This window comes from Acomys russatus, chromosome 10 (genome assembly GCF_903995435.1).
Source record: "Acomys russatus chromosome 10, mAcoRus1.1, whole genome shotgun sequence".
Classification (NCBI taxonomy): Eukaryota; Metazoa; Chordata; class Mammalia; order Rodentia; family Muridae; genus Acomys; species Acomys russatus.
Window position 1 is genome coordinate 51077854 of NC_067146.1, and position 22646 is coordinate 51100499.

The 22646-nt window shown below is 38.7% G+C and overlaps 1 protein-coding gene across 1 annotated transcript in view; it reads right to left on the reverse strand.

Moving 5' to 3' along the window:
- Positions 1–22646, reverse strand: part of Orc5 (origin recognition complex subunit 5) — a 60268-nt gene that overhangs the window by 18174 nt on the left and 19448 nt on the right. The window contains exons 6-12 of the mRNA XM_051152120.1: positions 20600–20730; positions 13018–13066; positions 12846–12936; positions 12037–12089; positions 10795–10907; positions 9528–9575; positions 5834–5944 (exon numbers count right to left, since the gene is read on the reverse strand). Coding sequence (XP_051008077.1) covers positions 5834–5944; positions 9528–9575; positions 10795–10907; positions 12037–12089; positions 12846–12936; positions 13018–13066; positions 20600–20730 — 596 coding nt within the window. The remainder of the gene's footprint in view (positions 1–5833; positions 5945–9527; positions 9576–10794; positions 10908–12036; positions 12090–12845; positions 12937–13017; positions 13067–20599; positions 20731–22646) is intronic.

The window sequence follows — 22646 nt, forward strand, 5'->3', positions numbered from 1 at the left end:
TGATAATTGTAATTACTTTTGTAGAGATAGTCTGAGAACCACTATATAATATGTAAATTAATTTTTTGGGAAAAGTAAACTAATAAAAACATCAATTATTTGGTCAAAGTGCTTTTGATAAAGTTTAGAGACACATGAAATACTGCCAATGAAGTTGAGTCTAATTTTCATCCTAAGTTATGTGAAAGAGCAATGCAGCTTTCTAAAGAAAGCTACCAAATGCATAATAGATTATGTGAAATACGCTGTTTATATTCCCACATTGTCTGAAATTTATATATATATATAATTTAAAAGCTCCAAGTATCAACTGAAATTGTTTAACGATACAATTAAATATATACAAGCATTAATGAACACTTGTTAAACAATTGCTGCCTCAAACACTAAACTGAGGCATGTCAGAGAAAAGCGAACAGATTCATCACTTCCTAAGACACTTGGATGTCTCCGTTATCAACTATCAGGGACTCCTGGAGTGAGAGAAGAAGAGGAGTTTAAATCCACACCAGCACTCAAGCCTGCGAGATGAGTCCTTGGTCTAATGTCTGAGTGCTACATCCTCCAGCACTGTCCTGTTCTCAGAATAAATATGACCATCTCTGCCAGGACAGCTGACAGGCAGAGGAAGCTACAGACATACTTAGTTCCTCTCTTATTTTCTTCATCTAACACAGTGTTTGAAGTGTAGCAGACACAAATACCTACTAGATAAAATTTTAGGCAAACAAAGAAAAATTCAATTATAATCAAGGAAAGTATTGACTTTGAAACCTAACTCGATTAAAATAAATTGTATACGCTTCAGGACAAGAAAAAATATTAAACAACTCCCATCCTTTAAAAACCTGAAAATGAAACAAATACAGTGCACATCTATCTGTATTTGAGGGAAAATGTCCAAACTCTGCCTTGTAGTCATGGTGAACGAGAGACGGAGCACTTGCCTCACACACTGTGGCAGTGAAGAGTAAAACCTCATTTTGCTTTCCGAGCTCCTATTTAGCTAATAAAACAAGTCAGATGAACAGAAATCCTAAGAGTATTTAAATACAATTAATCAAACCTTTGAAGAAAAGATTAAGCTTTTAATACAAAAAAGTAGTGAAGCAAATAAATGCAAATCTACCCTAATAGGTTGGATAATGTCAATTAAAAAGAAAGTAGGAACATCTACATTAAATAAAATTTGTACTGTAAGTCATGCTCTAAAATATTTTCAATAATCACATAAGTAAAAAATAAATATACAGGAAATTCTAAATGTTTTTATTAAATTCTGTATAATTCAATATGAAATCACCCAGAAATTGCATATAATTGAAAATATAACTGCCAGCATGGTGCATGACAGAATGCTGTCTTATAAGAATGTTGTTTCCTTTCTTACCTCTCACTAGTTTCTTGCTATTAATTCCTCATAATATAATAACAAAATAACTGTCATGTTAAATAATTACATGTAAGAGTCACAATAAGTTTTCTTAAATTTATTTTTCAAAAACTAATACAATCGGTAATGTTAGGTAAATACGTACAATTCAATGCCTCTACTTCTTAAAAAAATAATTTTCCTTTTCAAAATCACTTTAATAACTTGGTACCAATGATTTTAGAAATAAACTAGCAATTTCACCCTTTGAGGAAAAATAAAGCTATGCAGCTTAATAATTTAAAGTAAATGAAATTTGACAACTGTAAAAAACTGCACTCGTGTTCTTGCATTGAAAAATGAAGTGTTCAAAATTGTCCAAATAAATTAATCATTGTTTTTTCAAATACGGGGAAAGAAAACACACACACACACACAGACACACAAACACACACAGACATACACAATCATAACGTGGATTTGATATGTTTTCGAAGAAAAGACGAGTCAATATTTTATCTTCGAAGAAGGTCTTCAAAAGTCCTATCTGATCAAAACCAAAATGTGAACGTCACGCCTGTGCTCTTCACCCACTGGCTGCTTGGACATGGTGTGACACACGCATCCACTCATGCAACAGGGAGGAGGAGAGCAGTAAGACAACAGGGTTAGTCCTGTCAGCTGCTCCACTCACACATGGGAAGGCCGCACCCGCCTTAATGAAAACTAAAGAGAATCATAAGAATGATGAAATGGTATGTAAGGATAAAAATTACGCGATTAATATCTAGGAGTCTGAAACATTTCCAATGTTTTAAGGTTTGGTAAATCTGAACATTGCCCCGATTTCAGTGTGCAGTGTGCTACTCCTCTGTCCACTCATCTGACAAGACAGCATTAGTGAGTAAGCGCAGAGCACCCACTACAGTCACCACCATGAATCAGTCTCAGAACTCAGACACTTCAATCTTCCTTAGGATGCTATTTTCAGAGCTTCAATATAGAAGTGATTTAAATGAGATAAAATAAAACAATTTTTCTTTTTGCTAACTCTAAATGTATATACCATAAATAATCAACTGCTATATGAACATTTTATATATAAACTTAAAGTAAGCTACAAAATAGCATGTTACTATAAAATAAATCTTTAAGATAATTGCATGTAGACTGACTGAACAGAAAAATAATACACTATCACCTCATACAGACAAACAACATAACTCTTTACCAATCATACTTTTCTTTCTAAAAATTTTTTATTATTTAATTAATTTATTCAGATTACATCTCAATTGTTTCCCCCTCATTTGTATCCACCCGTCCCTCGCTCCCACACTTTCACCCTATTCCCCTTCCCTAGGTCTACGACCGAGGGGGACCTCCTCCCCCACTATATGGTCACAGCCTATCAAGTCTCATCTTGGTAGCCTGCTTATCCTTTCTCTGAGTGCCACCAGGCCTCCCCACCAAGGGGACGTGGTCAAATATGGGGCAACAGAGTTCATGTCAGAGTCAGTCCCCGCTCTCCACACAACTGTGAGAATGCCCTGCCCATTGGCTAGATCTGGTTAGGGGTTCGATGTTCATACTTACTTTTCATAAGAGGGTTTTCATAAACACAATACACACAGCACACACTAAATTCCTTCAAGTCATTTTGCCTTTACTCAAACAAACCAAATGTGAAAAAATTTTAAAATCACTTTCTTTTTAAATATCAGAGACAATGTTAAGTTAAAGCCGCTTTCTACCCAACTGAACTGTACAACGCAACAACACTGTCATCTAGTGTTCATACCAAATGAGAACATCCAGTAAAAATGTTATGGCTGGTGTGGACACACTGAACAACATAGAAAAAGAGAAACAGAGCTGGGCATGACGAGTGCCTGCTGACCAAAGGCAAATGGACCGAGAGTCAGCCTCCTTTTGGACGTGATTCCCACTTGCCAGCTTTTGCTCCTCAATACTGTGCACATGTTTTTCTTTTCTTGGATGAGTTATTGACCAAGCAAAAGCAAAGGTCAAATCCTTAAGTCTAGGGTTATCTATCGCCTTGCTTTGCCCCATCCTTTATATCCTAATAAATGGAATGACCAATTCCTAAAAGACATTATAAAGAAACATATATGCGTATTCATTCACATGCTTTAAGTATTTGAAACACTGTAAATACCACATGTTAATGAGAAGAGATAACAACAACAACAAAAAAATCAACAACTTTCACTACCAAGAGAGAACAACCTTTTACTTCTTTCCAGATAAAGACACGGCTTGGGCCAAGCTGTTTCTAATACATTAGTGTGTGCACAGAGATTGGCAACACTGGTCACACTGTGCATCACAGTCAGGACCCCAGAACAGTCAGTCAGTCTGTACATCAGAAACTTCTCACTATCTGTGACTGTTTTATTTTTCCTTAGAGAGTAAAAGTGCTGAGTCTATTTCTAAACAAGTAGGATGCCCTAGTAGCCTGAGGCTCGGTGTGTGCTGGGGGGGGGGGGGTAGCACTGTCCACACAACAGTAGCACTGATGTTACAGAGATGGCTGCAGCAACCACTACTATCACGACACAGCCACATCCAATGCCAACCAAGCTCCGAGAACAGTAGGTGACAAAAGGAAAATTGATACTTTTGCTTAGTTCTCTAATTTTGGTCCTTTCCCCCTCTCCCTCGCGCATGGTCATCACTAAACTGTATCCACTCCAAAGGTCAACTGATTTCATCACTTTTCCCTTTTGCGCAATTATTGTCTAAGTAAATTAGATATACTACAGAACAAAACCACTCTGCTCACTCTTTCCAACCAAGCTCCGCTTTCCACCTTAACTGCTGTCTTCCGTACAGCCTGCCCATTGCAAAAGCAATCATTTTCTGCTCGTAGCCTTTCACAAGTGGTGTCAAGCATTCCTTTACAACCTTTTCATACTGTTTTTATGCATTCCCCCCCCAAAATAAGTTGCAAACTCCCAAAAGTAAAGTTTTAAAAAATTATCTTTGTTTGGTTCTCAGAAAGTTAATCTGGGGACCTAAGAATTACAGTCACATGCAATGTGATATTGCTTCTTTTCTGCTCGGCAGTCGCCTTCCTCCTGCTCCTCTTTAAGCCCAGCTGACTGTGTTTAGTGGTAATAGCAGCTGATGTCTACTTCAGTTACTGTGGTAACAAGAAGCATGTATGTTGCATGTAGAAGTTACTACCAGTAGCTGGACATGTGGTGTACACGTAGGTACCAGCACTCAGAAGGAGAAGGCGAAAGGATTGTGACTCAGTGTACATACGAACTTTCTATAAATGTTAATATCAAGTCATCAGTATAGATGCAATGCCAAGTGTTGAGACTACTATCATCTTCTTTAATGAATTAAAAGCTATTATCACATGTTACAAAATGAGCACACTTACCATGAAGTAATTATGATGTAACTTTCATTATTTCCATATTAGCAACTATAAAATAAGCTGCTTACTGCACATTGACATGACTATACTCTGAGATGCCAGCTACACCATTTTTCCTTTTCTATTCATAATGCATGCCAAGTCTTCCTGAACCATTTAAGAAATCTGGCATGACTATACAGAATTTTCTTTAAATGTCAATCAACTACTTAAAAACAAAACCCCAAAACCAAAATACTCCATTTCTACTTCTGGGCTTGTGCTGCCACCTAGTGGAACACTGAAAATTTAAGTTATTCTGGAAAACAGACCAAATGACAAAAGAGTACATCAACCCAAAAGCTGTATCTATGAGAAATAAAAACATTATTTATTACTTTCCTATACATTTAAAATGTTTCCATTTGCTCATGCTTATATAGTATAATTCATCAGTTTAATCATCAAGCCGCTTGTTTAATTAGCAATAATTGTTAAAATTCCTTTATTGAAAAAAAAGAAGAAGAATCAGAAGCATTAAATTGCTTTTGTCATCATTTACACTTATAAATTCTGTGATAACCCCGAAGAGTCTGTGTTTGGGCCTTTCGAGAAAGCTGCCCTCAGCATCCTCTGGCAGCTTGAAGGCCTCACAGACGCCAAGCTGAGGGTGCGTAAGCTCCGTGTATAAGACAGCATGTATTTACATGCAAAGAGCCTCATCGCAGTATATGTTAAAAATCTATTACTTATAGAGCATAAGTTAATGTAAATGCTATATAGATAGCTGTTATATTATATTTATACTTGTATTGAATAATAACAAGAAAAGGCCTGCATGTCCTCAGTACAGAAGCAAGTCACTGTTTTCTTTTTCTGACTATTGTTGGTTGAATCCATGAATCCAAACCTAGCTACACAAAGGGACAGCTGTACTTACTAAGAACAATATTCATTGTACCATTAAATATTAATATTTCTTGAGCAAAAAATCTATACCCAGATCTTTACCTACCACACTCTAAAGAGCTGCCTGGAAATGGCAGAGAAGAAGCCATGATGATGCCTACCTGGGAAAAGATGTTTGCTGTTGGAGCCACTCTGCTGTCCACTATACTATATAGGATTGCTAATAATCTGTCCAGTGGGAATGGCTTTGGTCCAAGAAGATGATTGCTTGTCTGTAGAGAAAAGGGAACATAAGACTTTTTCTTATACCTCGACATATGCTTTCTATACTATAAATTCCTAGTGGTAATATATTTATCGTTTTTTCCCTCAAACACTAACACATTTAACCTACAGACCTTAAAACATTTCCTGATATAATTTATCTTTCAACCTGTTCATAAGCATCTGTTAATTAATCACAACAATGTTTCATTATGACATTTACTACACAAAGCGCATGTAGATCGTACTCACACTTGCCCGTTCCCACTCTCCAGCTCCTGCAGGCCCTCTTCTCACTCTCTCGTCTTCCTTTCTGTCAGTGACTGTGTAAACCCAGTGGGTTTCATTATCATGCCATACAGCGCACAGGCGCATGGTTGCTGGGGCACAGCCACCTACCAGTGGCTATAGCACTGACCAACCGTCTCTCTGTCCTCCAGCACCTATCAACTGCCCACAAATCCTCAGGAAGGGGAGTCAAGATCCCCGCCAACTGCATATTGAAGGGCCCTATCTTCTGCAGATGCCATATCTTTTGTAAGTAATCTAAACATGTCTCTATACCCATAAACACGAAAGAACTCAGCCATTTGCACTCTTGAGCACTGCTATCTGCTGCTGACATTATCAGATGATTTTTCAAGATAATGTATAACCTTAACTACAATTTTTCTTTTTTTTTTTATTTGTGTGTGCATGCGCGTGCCCCTGAATGTATCCATGTGCACCAGAGGCATTCAGGCGCCTGCTGCAGATGCCCTGAACTGAAGTTACACATAGCTGTGAGCACCATGTGGGTTCTGAGGACTGAACCCAAGTGGTCTGCAGGAGCACCAAGTGCTCCTAACTGCTGAGCAACCTCTCTAGCACACGCCCCTCCCCAAACCAGGCTCTTAATACCTGGAGTAGAATATATTACTTAATTCCTACCATTCCTCTTCAGGCCAATTCCTGGAAAATATACTTGTTCAACATTTAGCTGACAACACAGTTACAAAAGAGTTAAACACAGTTTAACACGGTTCAATACAGGTTTTGAAAGGTCAGTAATTACAAATACGGTCTTAATTTAACAAAGTAATAGAACTGTCTAATTAGTGAATAAGCGGACAACCTGGAATAATTTAAAATATTAAAAACAAGACTAAATATTCATGGTTGTGGATATTTATATGGTACAATCGCGTCATTAGAAAAATCACAATACTTGAAATTCTATTCTATTTTAAAAGCAGGTTAAGATTTTAAGAACTTAGAGTTAGCTGTGGAAAATAAATTAGAAAAGTACATGCATGACAGTAAGTATGTACTTAGAAGAATGGCTTGCAAGCAAAAAAAACAAAAGCTGATCAAAGTATAAAAGTTCAGTATTTACTTTGGTTACTTAACTGCTAACACACAGTTAGAGATTACTTTTCTGTTCTTAAACTTTGCATGCTTTTTCTTCCAAATGCTTCAATCACTGGGCAAAGTAAGGGGCCTCGTATAATAAATACCAATGTATTCACCACCCAATTTTATCAAATCCAAATATTATACAATACACGCAGAGAAACAAAAAGTTAGACCGTATCCCTAGTAAGTTGAAAGCCCCTGAACCCTTTCCTAGCTCACTGTCCCTTCCTGTCCCTGGAGAGAATTCCAATCTAAACTGTGATGCTCTTACTCTCACACTGATTTTCACAATACTAGTGCTTACATATCTACTAGCAGTATGTAGCACTATCTGACTTTAAATTTCATATAAATTATATTACTTTGGATGCAATTTTTTTTACCACATTGCCTTTTCCTTTAACATTATGTTTTTTAAGTTTTACCCATAAGATATTTTAAATGGAGCTCTAATCCACTTTTTGTCTTTTCCATTTTTATAACTATATCATAATTAAAGCCATCACTACTATAGGTATGCTGCAACTGGCAATCTTGCACGTTTCTCCTTGTGCACACATGCACTTCTGCAGAAGAACAAAGACAATGCTGGGTGTTTTTCAACAGTGTATTTGTTTTTGTTTTTTTTCTTGGGCACATAGGAAGACTTTGTCTCCATTTTTGCAGGTGGATGGGGGCTACAAAATAGAGCCTGCCTACTCTGTAGGTTAACAGTATCTAATCAAATTAAATATGAAAGAAATTTGTATATTGGTCAAGGCTGAGTCTAGATTGCACTGCAGAAAAAAGGAATCTCAAAACTCTGGCGGCTGACCAGGACAGAGTTTATATCGTTGTCACAGTGAACTGAATGTGAGTTGCATGGCCTCTCCCATCCAACAGTGATGTCAAGTGAAATGCAGTGGCCTCTCAAGTTAACCACAAAGGGAGCAAGGAGAAAATGACCCAGCTTTGAAATGTTTTACACAGCCCAGCTGGCCTGAAACTCTATGTAGACCATGCTGGACTTGATCATGGGGATCTGTCTGTCTCTGGCTTCTGAGTACAAGTGCTGGGATTAAATACATTAAAAAGGTATACAAACCATTCACTTATAGCAATAATAAATAAGTTCATTTAAAAACCATTCTTTGTTGGGATCCTGCCATTTAATAAAGACAAGTTAATTTGTATACTAAAGAGATGTATTTGTTTACATTATAATCAAACCTTTGCGGAACATTTGATGCAGGATGTAAAGCACCTTCAATGTTCTGTAAAATTGGTCAATATTTTGATTTTATACTTGTTGTGTTGGGAACATAACTTTGCAAACACATATCAGCAAAATGGCAGAAGCCTGCTTAAGGGACTTTCAGAAATTACTTGAAATTCTTTTCTAAGCCTCATTTAACTCAAACAAGCAGATCAAACATTAATTTTATTGTTGTTGTTATTATTATTATTATTATTATTATTATTATTATTATTATTATTATTATTATTTTGGTTTTTTGAGACAGAGTTTCTCTGTGTAGCCTTAGCTTTCCTAAATTTGTAGACCAAGCTGGCCGTGAACTCAAGAGATCCACCTGCCTCGGCCTCCCTGAGTGCTGGGATTAAAGGTCTGTGCCACTGTGGCCAGCTTCAAACATTAGCTTTTAAAAAGCAAGTATTCTAAAATGAAACAAACCAAAGATAAAACTAAATTGATACTTATATGCTGAGAAAAAAAAAATGGTAGAAAAATAGCAAAGATTTTTGTTTCCTGTGATTAAGCTATAATATTTTTTAAGAGCAGGAAACTTGTATGTGTAATAAAAACACTGCAAATCCTAACAAATGACTGTCTTAACCCTGAACACATGAGCTTCCCAGAGCATGGTCACATGCCCAGTTCTGTGATGCAGCATGGGCCACCGCTCAGGTCATCGCATGTTTGATTATAAATGAGTTTTGGTTGCCGCACGTTTATAATCCTTTACTATTGACGTGGGGGTCAGGAACCATAGCTTAAACAAGTCTTGTGCTGCTCACTTCTAAGCATCACACTGCAGAACACTCTGACCTCCTACGTGTTTAAGGGTTTCCATTATTTCATCCATGGGTTTTTTTTTTTTTTTTGTGGGTTTGTAAGAGTGGAAAAGAAGAAAGTGACTGAGTTTAATCCATTGTGCTTAACTAAACAATGCAGAAGAGAATTTAAAACATAAATACCTTCTCATGTTTCTTTAGAAAGTTGGTTTTCTTGATTTTTCCATGATGCTGTAATTAGGGAAAATAACTTTTTTAGATTAAGAAGCTTAAACTGAAAAGACAATTTGTTGAAAATATGGAATATATATTCACATATATACACACATACGCATAAACCATTGGTATATATATACACACATATATATTCAGAAATTTTGTTTTACTTTGATATGTTTAGGTTTATCACTTAAAGGAGGATGGTAATTCATATACTACACATTGGTTGCGAATACTTGAGCCTGCAGACTCAGTAGTTGGGGTTATCCTTGCTCTTAAAAGACTAGTAACAAATTACCAAAAATTTTTTAAAAAAAATCAAAACAAACAATACTTAATTACTAAATGTTATAAGTTCAGAGAAAAAAGCAGACTGATGGCTTAGTGCTACATGAAGGCTGGAGTTCAGATGCTAGAAGGTACATAAACACCAGAAGGGCGTGGCACTGTGCCTCATTCCAGCCTTGGAAAGAAGAGGCAGGGGTGTCCAGCGCAAGCCTACTAGCAAAACTCAGCAGACAGGTGAGTTGAGGAATGATGGAGAGACCCGGGATGATTTCCTACATCAAACTCCACATGCATGTGTACACATATGCATGCTCACCTTGCCCCCACACATGTGCACACAAACATGAAAATATGCATACTCCATGAAAATGAGGAGGGGGGAGAATGTTCTAAGGGAGTGAAAAGGTTTTACACTAACAACTCGCACCCGATTTCTTCTCTTCTGTGAACAACCGAGTTCCTCCCAAAGCTCAGACTGTGACTGCAGAGCCATTAGCCAACAGACCCAACTGTGTATTTAGCAATCTCTTAGTCTAATTGCAGCCCATAACAAATTTATAGATACAGAGAACCATCAAAGCAGTCATTCCTTGGTCTCCACAGAGGACTGAAGACCATTCAGACAACACCACGCTCCATGGATGTTCAAGTTCCTTATGTAAAAATAAGTATGCTGGTTGTATATATAATTTGTTCTTTCAATCATCTTTAGAGTACTTAATATAATTTAAATATGCTAAAAACAGTTAATATTTTATACTGCTCATGGAATAATGACAAGAAATGTCTATCCATGTTCAATACACACACACACACACACACACACACACACACACACACACACACACACAATATTTTTGAAGCTTGTGTGTTTGAATCTGCAAGACCAACTTTACTCCTCGGATTTAAAAAAAAAAAAAAAACAGAAGTATGTTATAACTACCTTAAGGAAGAACCTCCTGTCAGTTCTTGCTGGGTTATAAGAAGCAAGGTATGCAGCAATAAGAATAAACTTGGAGTAATATGGAAGTTCCACATGGGTGTATGCCGAGAGACCTACGTAACAGAACATGACAGCACTCATCAGGCACCATCAGTGTTAGGCGTCCTCCCCAGCCTCCCTCTGCCTGTACTCTGCCACTGCTGCTGACACTGTACCACAGCATTGAATGTTGTCAATTCTGTTTGATATATGTGCTTGGCTCCTCCCAATTAGGAATGTAAGCTCTGTTATTTTTTCCTTTTAAGATTATTTTCTCCATTAAACTTTCCTTCAAGACCTTATATGACCACAAAACAGGAAACTTGAGCCCTACTCTAATTCCCCCACACACCATGTAGTATTATGTCATAGTTAAAAGCTACTTAGATAAAAATAATAAACCCTACTGAGACACTTTCCACTGAAGAAGCCAAATCTAGTTTGCTACTCCTGTGTGCCTACAATCCCATGTACATAAGAAAGGATTGGATCCTCACTATGTGTCACACACTGTGGGGGCCTCACATGAGTATCACTTAGAATCTTTGTAATAGTTTAAAGCTAGCTAGTCCTCTTGTTTTTAAAATGAACAAACAGCCCAGCTTGAAGCTACACAGGAAATAGTACAGATAAATTATAGCAGTTTTTTCTAACTCTAGTCATTTATTTTTCTCTCCTACAATGTGCTACTAGAAGTCACTTGAAAATCAGCTTAAGTGCTCAGAAACCAAGAGGAAAAAAACAATCTCAACACCATGACATCATGATCTTTCCTGAAGAGAAATCCTTACATTTTTGAAAAATAAAAGAATATTTTTGATATTTTTAAAATTAAAATATTTTCAGTTTGATAAAAATGCAAAATAATCTTAAAGAAAAACCAAAACATTTGAAAATATAAGCACTGAAGAGTATTCCTAATCTGTATCATATGCCGCATCATATAATTAAATTATTTAGGTGAAAACATCAAAAGAAATATTAATTGATTTTTCATATAATAGAATCCAATACTGAAAAAACACAAAATTGGTATTCAGTTGAAGGAAAATCACTAAGGAAAATACTGTAACTTGAAAAGTGATCTCTTTTCAAGCTCCACTTGCTACCAGAGGACCCTTTAATGTGGACCACCATATTTATGACAGTTTATACAGTGCCCTTGGTAACTGTCTCCTTTTTTTTTTTTTTTTTTTTTGGTACCTTTTAGCTGTCCTGGGTCTGTGCCATCTTCCTGTAACTTCTTCCACTGGGAACTGAAATAAAATAAAAGAACAAAGACGGACTGAAAATTTTAAGAAATCATTTGAGTCTTTCTGCTTCTGGGTTAACTCAGTATGATCATTTCTAGCTCCATCCATTTGTCCACAAATTTCGGGAATTCCTTGTTTTTAATAGCTGAGTAGTATTCCATAGTGTAAATATACACAGTTTCTTTATCCATTCTTCTACTGAAGGACATTTAAGTTGTTTCCATGTGCTGGCTATTATGAATAAGGCCGCTATGAACACGGTTGAGCATATGTCCCTGTTGTGTGCTGGAGCATCTTCTGAGTATATTCCAAGGAGTGGAATAGCTGGGTCCCCTTGAAGGGGAGGCCCGGTGACACTCAGAGGAAGGATAACAGGCTATCAACAAGAGATTTGATACCCTATGATTATATAGAGGAGGAGGAGGTCCCCCTTAGTCATAGACATAGGGGAGGGGAATAGGCTTCTTTTATCCCCAGGATGTTTTCTTTTCTCCAGAGTTAGGGTTTGCAAACAACCCATTGTTACTTATGTGAAGAAGGAAAGGAAGCATGTATACTTTGGTGCTACTGAAAAATTGGCTCAGATATGAAGTTTAAATAGGTTAGAAAGCTGAAGTATACTGGAGCTTAGATTTTGAAGCTTAAATAAGTAAATACAAATATCTTAAAAACAAAACTGAAAAACCTGATGCCTGTAACATTTTTAGCTCTAGGCACTTTGGATAAGTGATATGTAACATGTAAAACAAATATAATTACCTTGATACCTCCCTGAGATAAACAGTCTGCATTGCTTTTTTCAAGTGAGGTTCAATATTTCTCCACAGTTTGCGAGTATCACGCTCACCTGCTACTCCCAAGAGAAAAATTCAATAATTCAAATCTTGTAAGATTTTTCTCCAATGAAATTTTAATAATTATAGTTAGTTACCTTCTCCTTTAACTACAGGTTCACAGTACTTGGGGAAATTGAGCACTGCCTATGAATTTAAAAGAAGAGAAGACAAAAAAGCAGGATACAATTATTGTTAGGGACTTACAATTCACATAAAATGTTTATTACATACTACGTAACTTTATTTAAATTCAACTTTTAAAAGGTGTAATTTTAGCTTATTACTGCAATTAACAACAAAAATATGAATAATGGTAATACAATAGAATACACACTATTCGCTAAGTCCTACCTAATACATTAGGCTCATATAAACTAACAAGGCATAATTTGTACTCTTAGTCATAATGATGTTTAATAAAATGATCAAGGCCCGACAACTAACTGCTATTTTCCAGCATGTGAATACCATCATAAATTAAGCATCACCTAATTAAGGGTGATTTAAAGTGTGCGAGTGTGTGCACCAGTCGTTGCACATATGAGTTCTTAGCCCTATCCCAGGCATACTAGATCAGTCAGAGGAGAAGATGCAAGAATCTACTACATGTTATAGCAATTTCTGCAGACACCCTGTACGTTAGGAAGCATGAGAAGGACTAATCATGGCTATCTAATAGTTTTCCACACTAGAATTGTACTGAAATGTAATTTTATTGAATTGGTAAAAATGTGTGTCCGTGTATGATTCCATACAGAAGTGGCATTATTAACTTGATCTCAAATATTTTATGATGAAATGATTTAATAATGGAGCCTAGAGAAGAGACAGTTATAATGACTTAGCTGTGTAAATTCAAATTCAGAGGACAACGTAAAGAACTAAAATGACCTGCTGAGAAAGGAGTGAAAGAGAACTGTTCATTCCAGCTGATGTCGTGCCCTAGCTTTAGACTTCTGGCCCTAGGCACTGAACATAGTACTAAGGGATCACATTAACAAAGCCAGTTAGCAGCAGCCAAAGTCTGCACTGCTCTCCAGCATATCATGCCCACTCCTCCTACACTTAGTTCTCAAATATCAACACATTTCTCCCACTTTGTATTAGGATTTTGATGTATGAAGTTTATTGTATACATGTATAATAACACAGATTCATACATAAAGGGGGCTTTTATTAGACTAAAAGGGGAATAGTGAAGGAATGTCTTGTGTGAATATAGCGCTGTTAATAAAGAGATGATTGGCCAATCAGCTGGGCAGAAGGACAGGAAGGGGAGGGTGGGACTTCCTGGTAGGGAGAAAGGAACTCTGGGAAAGAAAAGTCTTTAAGCAGGAGGCAGGAAGACAGATGTGTTTGTGGATTCAGGGAGGTTAGCTAGCTATGTGGCTGAGTGAGGCAAGGTGGCCTGGTTAACTTGGGTGACATACATTAGAGTTTGACCAGCTAAGGCCTCTCTTTTGAAAATGTAAAAGGTCTTAGTGTCTTTAAAGGCCACCCTGGGACCTAGGTTTTTTCCTTTACTGGGAGATACAGCCTGTCATCTACAGGATTTTGTTTTAGTTAATTTTCTATTAATGTGACAAAGCACCACAATCAAGGCAATCATTAAAGAAAGCATTTAACTTGGGGCTCATATCTGCAGAGGGTTAGTCTGTGACCATCTCAGTGGCGGAGCATGGCAGCAGGCTAGGCAGGTGCTGGAGCAGTGGCTGAGAGCCATGCTCTCATCTGCAAGTAGAAGGCAGAAAGAGCTAACTGGGAATGACATGAGCCTTTCAGACCCTCAAAGTCCCAGTGATGCACGTCTTCTAACAAGACCTCACCTCCTAATCTTTTCCAAATCGGTCCACTAACTGGGAACTAAATATTCTAACATGTGAGCCTATGGGGACCATCCTCTCTCAAACCACCTCAGACTCTCTACAGCATAACAGAGATTCAAACTCACTAGTACCTTAAGCAGTATTGCTAGTTCCTAAGAAAAACAACATAAGGATGCTAATAAAAACCACAAAACTATTCCAAAATCAAGCAGAAACAATATCAGATAGGTTTTTATATTACAAATTTTTACACATCTTATGGCCCCTTGCCAGTTATCAAGTTTAAAATAAATTCTTACTGGTCTCATTAATAAACAGGAATGATGCAGAGCACAAGTGCGGCTTTATTAAACCCTGACAGCACGCTCACAACAGTAAGCGAAGCACACTCATTGGAAGCACAGCTGTCATGCTGCTGTTCACTCAACGCACTCATGTGCGTCATATGCCACCTGGCAGCTGAGGGAACAGAAGCAGAGGACAGGCTGCCTGCAAGCATGCAGGATTTGATTTACCTAGATTTTAGCTGTGAATCTGTGAGGTGATCAGAAAATTTATTTCTAGATCAACAAAGAACACATTTATTAAAGCCCAATTCAGGCAAAAAGAATATTTTCCAGAGTTTCAAAGGAGAGACTTGCATTACTTTAAGGAGTAAACCAATCTGTTATGAATACCGACAAGGACGCAAAGGGAGGGCTGGCAAATTAAGAAGCCTTCCTAACTCTTACTCATGAGATTTCATTATGATAGCAGGATTATTTGCTGGACGGTAGTCTGATACATGTTACCTGTAGTAAGAATTCTAAAGCAAAACCCTCAGACTCTGTCCTAACTTAGCATGACCACATAGTCTCCCAGCTCAATAAAATACTGATGTAGGTATTGCTGTGCAAAGATGCTGCAGATGAAATGAAGGTCCCAGAGACCATGCTACTGGGGAGCTACGACAGGGAGACTGTCAAGAGACCATGCTACTGGAGAGCTACGACAGGGAGACTGTCAAGAGACCATGCTACTGGAGAGCTACGACAGGGAGACTGTCAAGAGACCATGCTACTGGAGAGCTACGACAGGGAGATTGTCAAGAGACCATGCTACTGGGGAGCTACGACAGGGAGATTGTCAAGAGACCATGCTACTGGGGAGCTACGACAGGGAGATTGTCAAGAGACCATGCTACTGGAGAGCTACGACAGGGAGATTGTCAAGAGACCATGCTACTGGAGAGCTACGACAGGGAGACTGTCAAGAGACCATGCTACTGGAGAGCTACGACAGGGAGACTGTCAAGAGACCATGCTACTGGAGAGCTACGACAGGGAGACTGTCAAGAGACCATGCTACTGGAGAGCTACGACAGGGAGATTGTCAAGAGACCATGCTACTGGGGAGCTACGACAGGGAGATTGTCAAGAGACCATGCTACTGGGGAGCTACGACAGGGAGATTGTCAAGAGACCATGCTACTGGAGAGCTACGACAGGGAGATTGTCAAGAGACCATGCTACTGGGGAGCTACGACAGGGAGACTGTCAAGAGACCATGCTACTGGGGAGCTACGACAGGGAGACTGTCAAGAGACCATGCTACTGGGGAGCTACGACAGGGAGACTGTCAAGAGACCATGCTACTGGGGAGCTACGACAGGGAGATTGTCAAGAGACCATGCTACTGGGGAGCTACGACAGGGAGATTGTCAAGAGACCATGCTACTGGGGAGCTACGACAGGGAGACTGTCAAGAGACCATGCTACTGGGGAGCTACGACAGGGAGACTGTCAAGAGGATCAGAGCTAATCATAAGAGAAACTGGTTGGTCACAGAAGTCAGCGATCGCAGGGGAATCAAGCACTGTCACTGGCTTGTAGATGGGGCTGACCAATGCACCTTCTCTAGGAGGCCTGAGGGAGACAAATACCATCAGCCACCATGGCCACGAAATGTTATTCTCACAAGGCAAAGGAACAGACGAGTGCACCTAGAAGCGGATGTGCCACAGAACCTCAAGATGAAAATTCATTCCAGCAGAATTTTGGTTTCAGCTTTATAAACACTGAACAGAGAACCTAGCAACACAGTGCCTGGTTACAACCTACAGAATAGTGAGAAATATGTGTTGGTTAAGATACTGAATATGACAATTTTATATGTAGCAATAGAAAACCAATGTATACAATGAAGGATAAAGCCAAGCAAACACAATTTGAATTACTCTGCCTGTTTAGAATCTCTGTATCTATTTCTCAAATACTGAAGGGGAAGAATCAGAACAACACCTGAATCAACACTCACTGACTCACAGGAACTTGAGCCGAGCCGTGAGGGCTTTCCATGTCCCACAGCTCCCCACTCTAAGTGCTCCATGCATATTAGCTCGCTCAGTTCTTCAGAACACCCTATGTGATAGATGTAACCACTGCGCCCACTTTAGGGATGCTTTAAGTCTGCAGTAACCACAGAAAACTCTGCTTTCTAACCATCAGGGGTTAGGACAGATCCAGCCTTTCTGTCATAATCAACTTATCTTAAAATGGATATCCAAAGACAGCCTGAAAGGAGAAAATAAGCCTAAAGTAACCAAGTGTAAAACTGCTTCCCCAACTAAATACATATTAATTACAAGGGAAAATAGACATCATCCTAATTGAGTAGTAAAAGCGAATGGGATTGACCATCAGTACATGACAATACAGGACAAAATAGTGTGAGAAAAACTGACTTCCTGTGCCCCTTGACAGGAAGCAAGGAAAACACCAGGACATTAATGTGACATTCTTGTCAAATGTACAGAAGGAAGCACAGCAGATGCAAGCAGAATTCTACAGATCAAGTAGATTTTAATCTCTAACAGTTTCATAATCATGAAAATTAAAAACAAGAATTGTTTTCAGGTCAAAATAAATTAAGAGACTGAACAATTAAACGCAACGTATAACTCTGTATTGGATTCTTTTATTTTAAAACATATTCATTGGGGCAACTAACATATATGCAACTAGTCTGTGGTAAAAAAAAATGTTCTTTTGTATGTACATGTGTGTGACACACATGCAAGCGTACACCTGCAGACCAGAGGACAATCTGGAATATCATCCCTCAGGTGCTCTTGACACTTCTTTGAGCTGTGGCACTGGCCAAGCAGGCTACACTGGCTGATCAGGGAGCCCGGGGATCTTGCTGTCTCTGTCTCAACTCTGGGATAACAAGCATTTGTCGATTATAGTCGCGCCCCCCCCCCACACACACAGCGGGGGTGGAGGGTGGTCCTGAGGATCAAATTCAGGTCTTCATGCTTAAAAGTCATGCACTTTACCAGCTGAGCCATCTTGCCAGTTCTCCCGCATCTCTTAACCACAATCCTGGTTTTTGACGGGAGTACTGTAGTTAGGTAGGAGTGTGTTCTGGTAAGAAAGACATGCTAAAGTATTCTGAGATAGTACAGTGTCAGGGAACTGCTTACTCTCAAGTGATTTGAGAAATCAAGGGGTGAGTTCTTTTTCTAAACTTGCAACTTTTCTAAAAATTAAAACCTGGTTTCAAATTTGTAAAATAAAAAATTTTATTACTGAATACTTTCATTATCTTGTAAAGTAATTACAGCAAATGTCAACACCATCAAATATAGTAGTGAACTACATTTTAGTAGCTGGTCATTTTACGAATTATCCTTGTGACACCCGCTCAGTCACTAAGCCACTGGCTCTCTCCATTATTTAACGAGACAAAGAAAATGAGGCAGCCTAAGCAGACACTACTATTGCATTGGAACAGACTGCCAACAATTCAGTCATCTCTGAGTGATTTCTCATCATTCTAATTCTCATTTTGGTATTTTGGAGGAATTTAAATATAGGACATGTTTTAAAACTATGCAAAACTAAGGTTAAGCAAAAGGCTATTCTGTGTTCGGTGTTTAGAAGAATATAAAAATAACCTGTTTGGCTGGGTTTTCTAGCAATTATAATTACTTTGCACTACCAAATGTATTGTCAGAGAAAGCAAAGCTAAATGAATATTCAAAATATCACTTTATTTTCTCCTGTCTTTGCTGCCTATATAGGCCACCTATGAAATATAATTACACAAATAGCAGCTCCTACCGCAGATTTAAAAGCACACACAGAAAAGATGCTGGAAGAGGCCTTGTGTAGGCTATTTATATCATCTTCAAGAAATACGCCATCTATAAGCTTTGAAACAAGTAACAGCACACATCTGATGGAGAATAAATGTCTTGACTCCTCTATGTCGTAGACATGGAAAAACATAGAACACTTTGTGCAGTATTTTCTTCAATACATAAAGACTTTTTAAATTTGTTGGGATCACACACGGTATAAAGATTTAAAGCATACTTCAAACTGATGAATACGATGTTCAGAAAAACTGTACTGTTATTCTTAAAATTTAGCCCTCAGGAAAGCCCAAAGGAATATTAAAACTTCCGTATTTAAGTAGGTACTTTCTTTTCCTAAAGATGTTTTCCTTGATTTATCCCTCTTGCACAGATTCCTAGGAACTGTGTGGCACACAGGTTACTTCCCAGGAGACGGAGGAGCAGCGTCTGCCTCACAGGGCAAGCGTCTTCTACTTCCCTACTGCCTCTCTGAATGTCTCTCTACCGTCATTTCCTCGAGGGGCCCTAACAACACCCAGCTTCTGGGGGGCTGCTGATGGCCTTGTCTCAACTAAGATGCTTAGAATCTACATGAAAACAAGAAGGACCCGGAAACCTAAAGCTTCCAAAGCCACAGGAAAGGTGAACACAGTTTTAAGTGGTCATCTTTCCCTGTAGATTCAAATGCATACCAAATTCTTGTAAGTACTACTTTTCAAAGCAAAGAAAGGAAAAGAAGAAAAGACACTAAGTAATTTACTAATTGAAAGTAACGGTTTTTCAGCCTTGAATATACTATTTTTTTAATCACATGAACACAAAAACACAGCTCTTACCGCAAAGGAAATAAGAGACAGTTTATTCTGGAGACAAATTCTAGTGGCCAGTTACCCCAGATGCCATGTGCAATGTGTAATCAATGTCATAAACAACGTACTTTGAGAACGCACTGGTAGAAACACAAAGTGGCCACTAGAGTACAGGTAGCAGGTCTCAGCTACCGGCAGCAAATGCTACCTGATGACTCTTCACTTTTTGAGTGGCAGAATAAAGGTTTTGATCTGTAGTCAGGATGTTAGGCCCGAGACAGTCAGGGGAAGGGAGTCAAGGAATGACCGCTGGATGAGCTGAAGGCAGCCCAAGGTAAGTTGTGATTAGGTCTGGGCCTGCAACTTTGCAAACTCGCCATAGCTGCTGAGATTTCAGCCAGCCAATGAGTACCCACAGCTTCTTTCCAGGAATTTTATCTGCAGAGATAAAGTCTTAAGTATTAACTGAAATGTTTTGTTTGTTTGTTGGCCAGGGTCTCTCAATGAACCTGGGGCTCACCGTTTAGACTGCTCGACTATAGAGCCCTACGATCTGCCTGTCTCCACTCCCAGCATTAGATACAAATGTATATGGTGTCACACAGCTTACCCACTGCGTCATCTCCCGCAGCCCCTTAACTGAAGGCTTACGGAGGAAACCAGATATTCTTGTAGCCTTCCTTTCACAAAACTAAGTAATGGATAAAAAGCATGGTCGTTTCCCAAAATTCTAGCAAAATACAAACAACTATTCTAGTCTTTTCTCAAAGTTAAAGCCTTTTATACAAAATCACCAACCCCAGATAAGTGGCCAATGAAGTTCTATAATTACAGCTTCTCACTACATACAAATGGTATTCTTACATATATATGTGGTGTGTGTGGTGTGATGTGTGTGCACACGCACGAAGTGCTCACTCACCAGATGCCTGAGCTCATTCAGATCTCGACAGACCGTGTAGAAGACTCCAAGGAGAATATTAATGTAGGCAGCATAAAAGTCAGCTGAGTACTCAGGAGGATGATCATGGGACAGGATCTTCTGAAGGCTCCCTGGTCATGAGACACAAACTTAAATGATCAGGACAGAATCAACAGTCATTTTGTCCCAGAATTTTATAAATGTTTTTAGAAAAACAAATACTCAGATCCAACAATAATTAAGGAAAATAAAGTGGCTACCAGTTAGAACAGTGTAATTTCGTGATAGAATTATTTGTGTTTCTTTTTTTTTTTCCCCCATGGCATAAAACTTCAGCTGGGTTAAGCATCTCCCACTAAGTCCCTTCTAAACACACTGAGCTTGCACCAATGAGGTGACCCACTGGCAGCTCTAGATGGCTTACTGGTGCGAACAGCTGCTGGAGCTCCTACTTGCTGGCCTTCAGAGAAGAGAAAGGCTAAAGGCCAAATTCTTCCCCAATGGGCAATGACGCAGTCAAGTGTACCTATGTGGAAGAAGCTCCATGAACATCCCGAAGTGATGGAGTTCAGATGCAGTGCAGTCTGGTAAGTGAATCCACATGCTGGGTGGTAACACCTCAACTCCACTGGGGCAGGGCTTCTGGGCATGGGACCTCCCTGAACCTGTTCTGTAGCTCTTCATCAAACTGTTCATATCTGTTTTGCTTTCTTTTAATCTTTTAATCTTGAGTAGTAAGTGTAGTTGTAAGAAAGGCCAGTGCTTCCTTGAATTCTGTGAGCCCTACAGGCAAACTGTAAAACCAAAAGAGAGGACCATGGGAGCCCAAAGCAGCCGGTTTTCAGACGTCAGCTCTGCCCTTGGAGCTGGCACCTGCAGAAGCAGCTCCAGGAGATTTAACCTGTGTTTCCACACCAACTCCTGGAAGACAATTCCAACGGAATTGACAAGCAACTTTCAGACTGGATCAAGGTATTGAAGAATTGATTACAGTATGGAAAAAACAAAACCCACAGTACTTGTTACCAGAAAGTGTTTTTAGTAGAAATAATTCAGAAAAAGTGATAAGTAAAGCTAAAAAAAACCCCCACAAATGTTCTAAAAAGAAGCATTAAATGATGACAACAAATATAAAACAATGGCACTCATAGAGGAGCTCAGCATTCTTACTACTGACAAAGTAAAGATCAAAGTGGAAAAGTAATATGGGTTTTAGTTTAATTGTTTGTGCTTATTAAGTATTATCAACTAGAAAAAGAATGAATAACACACATAAGCCCCCAACAAACCAGGAAATGCTCTTCATTACATAGAAAATCAAAATACTTCATTAAATATATTTTTAGAACAATTACCACCTAATGTCAACTTTCTCATTACTCCTTTTATAAGATGTGTGGTAAAGATAACAAAATTGCTTCTTCCACAATTTCCTCATATATTACATGTTTAAGGTCTTAACCTTATTTCCCACCATGCTGAAAATATCAAGAAGCACAGTTAGCTGGGCGGGGGTGGTACACGCCTTTAATCCCAGCACCTGGGAGGCAGAGACAGGCAGACATCTGAGTTCAAGGCCAGCCTGGTCTACACCGTAGGCCCCAGGACAGCCAGGGACACAGAGTGAAACCCTGTTTCAAAAATATCAAATAAATAAGTAAAACTGAAAAGAAATAAGCAGTTATCATTCAAAATTTCCTAGCCAGAGCACATGAGCAGTAATGCACTCATCACTGCAGCACCCTCTGCCTTCACTCTGCCATCTCCCCTCACACGTGTTGGTTAGAACGTCTGAAGTACAGTGAAAACCTTACGCTGTTCTCCAAAGGGGCAGGTCTTCTCCATAACTTCAGGTATAAAGGAATCTGGGGTTTTCTGATTTTGTTAATTTCATTTTAATTAGTTGTCATTAGTCAAATATTTTTACCATGCTACCTACCAGCAGATCTGGATTAGCTACTCTCTCACTTGTGACATTATTTAATATAGCTACAGAATCAAACAAGGAATTAACAATGCACACTCAGCTAAAGTTAAATATTATACC